This window comes from Gossypium hirsutum, chromosome D06 (assembly GCF_007990345.1).
Source record: "Gossypium hirsutum isolate 1008001.06 chromosome D06, Gossypium_hirsutum_v2.1, whole genome shotgun sequence".
Lineage (NCBI taxonomy): Eukaryota > Viridiplantae > Streptophyta > Magnoliopsida > Malvales > Malvaceae > Gossypium > Gossypium hirsutum.
The window spans coordinates 53,307,546-53,314,999 of NC_053442.1; the positions used below are offsets into that span (position 1 = coordinate 53,307,546).

The window sequence follows — 7,454 nt, forward strand, 5'->3', positions numbered from 1 at the left end:
TTGGAATTTTATTTTCCAGCCCATTAGCTAAATGTCATAGGGTTGAGATTACTTTCAATGAAACCTTAAATTATTTTTTATAGATTATATATCTAATTTATTTGCTATTTCATTTGATTGTTCTTATTTCTCAATGAAAATGCAAACGATCTCTAAACATAGAAGACTATTCGCCTACTTATAAACTGATTCTAATTCCGAAAGGGTCGACTTGGTTGGATTAAAATTAAATGAAATAAACAAGTATTTGATAGAAACTTGTAGTCGACTCTAGACATAGAGTCACGATCATACAGAAGGAACCCATGCAAGATATCTAAAAAGCCTATAGACACGGGCAAGGTAACTTGAGGTTTTGCTCTCACGAGAGGCAGGCCATTTTAGAACTCTTCTGTGCAGTAAAGTAGATATGATTTTGCCAATGCATTATTGACAGTAAGGGTTGATTATGGGTAATCCCAACCTTCCGAATCAACATCACTCTATCATTATTCTTCGTTGTACCAACTTTGCCACAACATATTTAGTTGTTTATTTCTTTGTTTACGTTCTATTCAGATAAGCACTCTCGTTATTGTCATTACATTTCTGCTCTCACTCTTGCCATAGCATTTCTAATTATTCATAAATTCCATCTATGGCATCCATCATCATTCCTTTGAATTATCGTTGTATTCTTAATCATGACGTCTTGCCATAATATTAACCATATTACAATAACTTGATCAATTTTATCTCTCAATCTGATCCTCGTGAGAATTATACTCGCTCATTAGGTATAAATAGAATAAATGTTGAATTGAGCATAAATCGAGTATCAAGAGTTAATAATATTCAATCTGGGTGAGGAAGAGGGCAGGCAAAATCTAAGAGCTGCTGCAACAAGAGCACTCTCTGCTCCATTTTTTAGAAAACAAATTAATTTAAAGAAGAAAAAGAAAAGGCTTCTTTGTGATTCTTTCGCTTTTATTCTGATTCTGTGTGGATCCCTATAAAAATAAATCCATCTTTCTTAGGATTCTCTCTCTCTCTCTCTCTCTCTCTCGTCCTGAATTGTTAGTCAAATTCCCAATCTGAAACGCCGCGGTTTCTCAATTCGCCCAAATGAAGCTCACCGTTAAAACCCTCAAGGGTACCCACTTTCAAATTACTGTTAACCCCAACGATACGGTTCTCCTCTTTCTATTGCTATCTTCATTTCTTTTTCCTTCTTTTTTTGTCTGGTTAAAAATTGGGATTGAAATTTCAATCTTCTTCTTCTTTTCTTTTTATTAGGTTATGGCTGTGAAGAAAAACATAGAAGGTATACAAGGGAAAGACAATTATCCATGCGGCCAACAGCTTTTGATTCATAATGGGAAGGTTTTGAAAGATGAAACTACTTTAGCTGATAATAAAGTCTCCGAGGATGGTTTTCTTGTCGTCATGCTTAGCAAGGTATAATTTTCTCTTTTTTTTAAAAAAACAAATGGCTACTATATTACTATGTTGGCTAATCTCTTAATTAATGTACTTTTTAATGTTTTTTTGGTAGTGTATTTTGTACTTATATGTTCTACAATATGGAATTTAGATTAGAAGGTGTTTGGACTATTGTAATTTTTAGATAATCTGCTAGCAGCTGCATGTGGAAGGTTAGTTGTGATAAATTTTCCTAATTGAAGGTGGGATTTGATCCTAGGATAGGTTTTTTGTTTTTGGTTAAGTTTGCCTGCTTGCACTTCCTTGTATCAAGCTGTCTTGATTGTTTGAATCTTATACTAATGTGGGTTTATATAGTAGTCTGGAGAGGCTTTTATTAAAAGCCTTAAGGCTTCATACTCTAAAGCTTGACGTGTTTCAAAGAAAAAAAAGGAAAATTTGACAAGCAGTGTCGAGAGTTTCATGATTTCTTCTTTTAGCTACTTTCCTGTACGATCTACAGTAGTTTGATATCTTCGAATGGTTTTTGAAATTTCTGGTTTAGCATGATACATGCACTTGTTGTATTACTTACTTTCTTTTATTTGGATGTTCTTACAGAGCAAGTCCTTGGGTTCAGCTGGGGCATCATCTGCTCAGGTGTCTTATTCTTTTGATTATTTTTTTGTTAGGTTGAGCATTGTATTTTAGTTTCACTTCTAGTTTCATATCAGTATATAAACAACTTTATCCTTGTCTTACCTGACAGCCTGCTTCTTCAAATCCATCTACAATTGCACCTGTCTCTAATCCTACCCCTACCCCTGAAGCTCCAACACAAGCACCGTAATTTCATTCTACTATTTCTTCCTCCCACAGAACATGCCCTCTTCTAGGTTCAGCCACATTTATCTTATGCTTATCATAAATTCTTTTATTGTAGGGCTTCAATGGGCACCACATCTGCTTCCGATGCTGCAACAGCTAAGTATGTGGTGTCTATCTCCTAAGTACCTGTTTATTAGGTCAATAGATGCTTGAAATTATGTTCTTGGATCTCACACCACTAAATTGTCATGATAGGCAAGTATTTAGAACCACCTATGATTAGGCTTGACTTGTATGGAGCGGTGGTTAAAGTTCTTGTTAGACACTTGTTTGACACGGGTTCAAACTGTGTTACCTCATCCCCCACCCCTATTATTTTATAAAAAAAAAAAAGAACCACCTATGGTTAGTTTTTATCGAAGAAAGAAGATAACAAAATAGGAGATGCTAGTTTGTACTTTGATTTCCTTTTGGTTGATATTTCCAACGTCTGGAAGGAACCCCCCCCCCTTTTTTTTTAACTTGGCTGGTTAGAAAGCAGAATAGCACTTATTATTTACACTATGCACTGCTGTTTCTTGTCCTTTCTTGTCTGTATTGAACATGCCTAACACTTATCTAAGAGGATTCAGTCATTTGTTACTTCCCTATGCATACTTTTTGCTGTGAAGGTCACATATATTTCAACCAGGCTGGCTCTGTTAGAGCAGTTTTGATAAACCAAATACTAACCTGTCTAACTTTTTACAGAACTAAGCAGTACAACTGTCAACAGAAAGATAATCACTTCATTTTCAGTTTGCTTTACTGATTGGGATTGTTTAATCAGTTGCTTTGTTGCTGTAGTAAGTAGTTCTATGTCTCATCTGAGATTGCATCTGTTGAAAAATAATGCTAGGAATATTTTCCTCTTTCTGTCGACATTGAGACAACTTCCAGGTGTTATCTGATTAATTCCTTCTTTTGTAATTTGTTTCTTGAAAAGAATGTATATTGCAGTGCTCTCCCTCTACTGCACCTTTTGTATTTTCTTAATTTTGTGAAAGTAATGGGGAAAAGATTATCTTGATGCAGTCCAAATACCAATACCTATAGTCAAGCTGCTTCCAATTTAGTCGCTGGAAGTAATCTTGAACAAACTATCCAACAATTGATGGATATGGGTGGTGGCAACTGGGACAAAGAAACAGTAACTCATGCACTTCTGGCTGCTTATAACAATCCAGAGAGAGCAGTCGATTATCTATATTCTGTATGACTGGAACTTTATGATTGTATCAAAGCTAGAATTCTAACATTAGACTACCATATTTGTTTGGATGCGGTTCTGATGCTATTTTATCTTCAGGGGATTCCTGAATCAGCAGAAGTCGCTGTGCCAGTGGCTCATTTTTCCACAAACCAAACTACTGAAACTGGTGCAGCTCCTATTGCTCCTGTTTCAGGGGCTCCTAATTCATCTCCTTTGAATATGTTTCCTCAGGTAAAACCTTAGAGGCTTGGACTTTGAAGTACTTCAATCATAACGCAATTGTTGTTAATTACGTGTGCGCTGGATTTTATTTCTCATTCCCAACATGCTGAAATGATACTAGGAATCACTCTCTGGGGCTGCTGCTGCTGGGCTTGAATCCTTGGATTTCCTCAGAAACAACCAACAGGTGTAGTCCTGTTAAAACATTTTTGTTCATTTGCTTTCTCTTGTAACCATGAAGATCTCTCGTTCTGACATATGAAACGCTAAGTGGACCTTTGTTTGCATTTTAGTTCCAAGCATTGCGTTCAATGGTACAATCAAACCCGCAAATTCTTCAGGTTCACATTTCTATGTTTTCACTATCTAAACATAGCAGCAGTTTATTGTTCTGGAATTGATCTTCTTTGGTTACAGCCCATGCTACAGGAGCTTGGGAAGCAAAACCCCCAGCTTTTAAGACAAATTCAAGAGCATCATGCAGAGTTTCTTCAGCTAATAAATGAGCCTCTCGAAGGTTCTGAAGGGTTAGTGCTTATGCTGTGGATGGAATTGTTGACTTAGCATAGCATCGGTAGTAATATTTTGTGTTTCAGGGATGTATTTGATCAAGCTGAACAAGAAATGCCTCATGCTATCAGTGTTACACCAGCAGAACAGGAGGCAATCCAACGAGTATGCGAATCTGTTGCTATTATTTTATTTGGATCTTCTCTAACGTCTAAAGTTTTTTCTTTTAATCTGGTTTTTGAAGCTTGAAGCAATGGGATTTGAGAGAGCCCTGGTCATTGAAGCCTTTCTGGCATGTGACCGGAACGAGGAATTGGCAGCAAATTACTTATTGGAGAACGCCGGAGATTTTGAGGATTGATTGATTACCTTATTTGGTTCATAGTTTTGGATGTATCTGTTAGATATGTTTACTTGGGGTATTACTGTTTGGAACTAAGCATTGGTATTAATTGAGTGCTATATAAAAAATTGTTTATGATCCATAGGCTTTTCACACGATTAATTCATTTTCTATTTTTTGACCTCATTTTGCTACTTAGAATATTATTGTTTCTGGATTAATTAAAAAAATTGTTGGTTGTTTTAGCATTTAAAATAGCGCTACTTGTTTTTTTCTTATAAAAACATACAATTTTTCATTTTTCATATATATATATATATGAACTTTAAAAAATAAAAATAAAAATAAAAAATCAATAAATATATGTATAATCTAAAAACATATAAACTTTAAATATATATGGAATAATTAAACATTTTTTCCCAAAGAAATTAAAAGTTCTGAGTAATTTTTTTAAAATTAATAATTTTCTATTTTTATAACTTTTTAAAATGTCCATATATTTTTATAAAGGAAAGCTATGTGACACTATTTATTAGCTAAAACGATCCATTGCTGTTTTTTTTTTTATTAATTGTGTTAAAAACTGGAAAAAAAAAGTTACAACGGATGAATACTTGAAGTACTAAAACGAGGAAAGAAAATTTTGAGTTAAAATCAAGAATCACTTCTAATCAGCCTAACACTAAGGGCACGTTTGGTTCGCTGTCTGTTTGGTTGAATGTAATGGAATAGAGGCGTAATAGTAATCTTGTGTTTGGTTGAATGGAATAGAGGTGTAATAGCATAATGGAAAAAAACTAAAATGACTAAAATACTCTTAGCATAAATTTATTTTGGTAAATGATTATTGTTATTATTATTTAAATTTTAATAAGATTATTATTATCAATAATAAATCATTTAATCATATTTAAACATAATTATTATTAAATATATTATAATTAAAATATATAATTTAATAAAATTCTTAATAATTAATATTCTTATATGAATTTACTCAAATCATAATATAGATAATTTAACATAATTATTATAAAATATATTATAATTAAAATATATAATTTAATAAAATTCTTAATAATTAATATTCTTATATGAATTTACTCAAATCATAATATAGATAATTTAACATAATTATTATTAAATATATTATAATTAAAATATATAATTTAATAAAATTCTTAATAATCAATATTCTTATATGAATTTACTAAAATCATAATATATGATACTATAAAATATAATTTGAAATAATTAATATTAAATATATTTTAATTAAAATATATGATTTAATAAAATTTAAAATAATTATACCTAATAAATTTTCTTATATGAATTTGTATAATTTAAAATAATTATTATTAAATATAATTTAATAATAATATATAATTTCATAAAATTCTTGATAATAAATTTTCTTATATGAATTTATATAATTTAAAATAATTAATATTAAATATAATTTAATAATGATATATAATTTCTTAAAATTCTTGATAATAAATTTTTTTATATGAATTTATATAATTTAAAATAATTAATATTAAATATAATTTAATAATGATATATAATTTATACATTTAACCAGTGCCAAGCATTATGACTTTTAAGCAATGTTTAACTTGATCACCCAAATTTTCACAAATACTGCTAATTACTTAATTCAAACTGCATTGTACAAAATGCCGGTCAGATCATTTCAACCTTCCAGCTACCAACTAATATGTTTTCCAATTTTCTAGCCCACCCAAACTTTACAAAATGCTAGATAGCATATTAGTCACAATCATATTCACATCACTAACTATATCCGAAAATGAATGACCCTGGGAAAAATTACAAATATTACATGGATTTCATTCAATCAATGTTGATGTAGAAGCATCCTTGCCATCTGTTGAAGTTGAGTCAATGACCTAATACAAGTGCCCTCCTCGCATGTCTTTAAGCATGTAAGGCTGATTAGTTCCCGAATAAAAACTACAAGACTACTTTGCATTGGCAACTTGTCTTCAGATCCCTTGCTTCGGTGTTTCCCGTATACAGCCTCAAATTCTCTAGACTTACTGGCAGCTGTTCGTAGTACTGAGTCAGGAAGCCCTGAAATGATTACCAGTCAGGTGACATTCATCATAGCAGATGCTAAAATTTTGCAATTCAGTCGATTCTCTATAAACAAAGATGTAGATAAATACAACAAAATACATCTACATCTTTTTGTCCTAAAGGTTCTTAATAACAGAAGGTATTGATTAATGCACATTTCAATAATCTGAGAATATGAACTAAATTCAAGGAAAAATCAACACTAAAATAGCAATGAGCCCTGCATTTTACAAATTTTCACTAAACAAATTGGCAGATAAGACTTCAAACTGATGCTGTACAACTCAAAATATCTCATTCACTCTCACTGCACCTAATATAATTTGCCAATTATAAATGCTATAAACTTCAATTTAAAAAATATATTATCCAACAGAAAGCAGACACACCTTGGAATTGTTCCTATAGTCCACAGCTAAACGGTGGTAGTGTGTTGAAAACATCCCTCGGCATTGCACCTAATATAACTCATATTTCAAATTAACTCATATTTCAAATTACAGCAAAAGGGTCAACAAAGAACTTAATTTGGAAGGTTTCAAAAAGATGAGTGAAAATTTCTGCTTGGACTGATGGAAAAAGTTGCACCAACTTACAAAATGGAGGACCTAATGCACATGTTTAAGGAACTGCTACAAAGATTTGATCGTCAGTCAACTAAGTCCGTCCATGCCAAAGCCCATAATTCAAATATCAGTTAAAAGAAATGAAATAAATGACACTCACACTTCTCCAATATCAGATTGACAAGCAGATCAGACAACTAGAAGAACAATAAATAATTGAAAT

The 7,454-nt window shown here is 31.8% G+C and overlaps 1 protein-coding gene across 1 annotated transcript; it reads left to right on the forward strand.

Annotated features, from left to right (window-relative positions):
• Positions 1–665: 665 nt before the first annotated feature.
• Positions 666–4,696, forward strand: LOC107901916 (ubiquitin receptor RAD23b). Its single transcript, XM_016828096.2, has 12 exons — positions 666–1,170; positions 1,276–1,437; positions 2,023–2,061; positions 2,171–2,247; positions 2,345–2,389; positions 3,304–3,481; positions 3,578–3,712; positions 3,825–3,890; positions 3,997–4,044; positions 4,121–4,230; positions 4,300–4,378; positions 4,458–4,696. Exons 1-12 carry the CDS (start codon positions 1,105–1,107, stop codon positions 4,572–4,574), a joined length of 1,122 nt encoding a protein of 373 aa, XP_016683585.1. The 5' UTR covers positions 666–1,104; the 3' UTR covers positions 4,575–4,696.
• The last annotated feature ends 2,758 nt before the right edge of the window (positions 4,697–7,454 follow it).

Bases quoted from the DNA above. Each gene is read 5' to 3' on its own strand.
- LOC107901916 (XM_016828096.2), top strand. From the start codon at position 1,105: ATGAAGCTCACCGTTAAAACCCTCAAGGGTACCCACTTTCAAATTACT. The intron at 2,390-3,303 runs GTATGTGGTGTC...ATCTTGATGCAG, and splicing joins TCCGATGCTGCAACAGCTAA to TCCAAATACCAATACCTATA. The intron at 3,482-3,577 runs GTATGACTGGAA...TTTTATCTTCAG, and splicing joins CAGTCGATTATCTATATTCT to GGGATTCCTGAATCAGCAGA.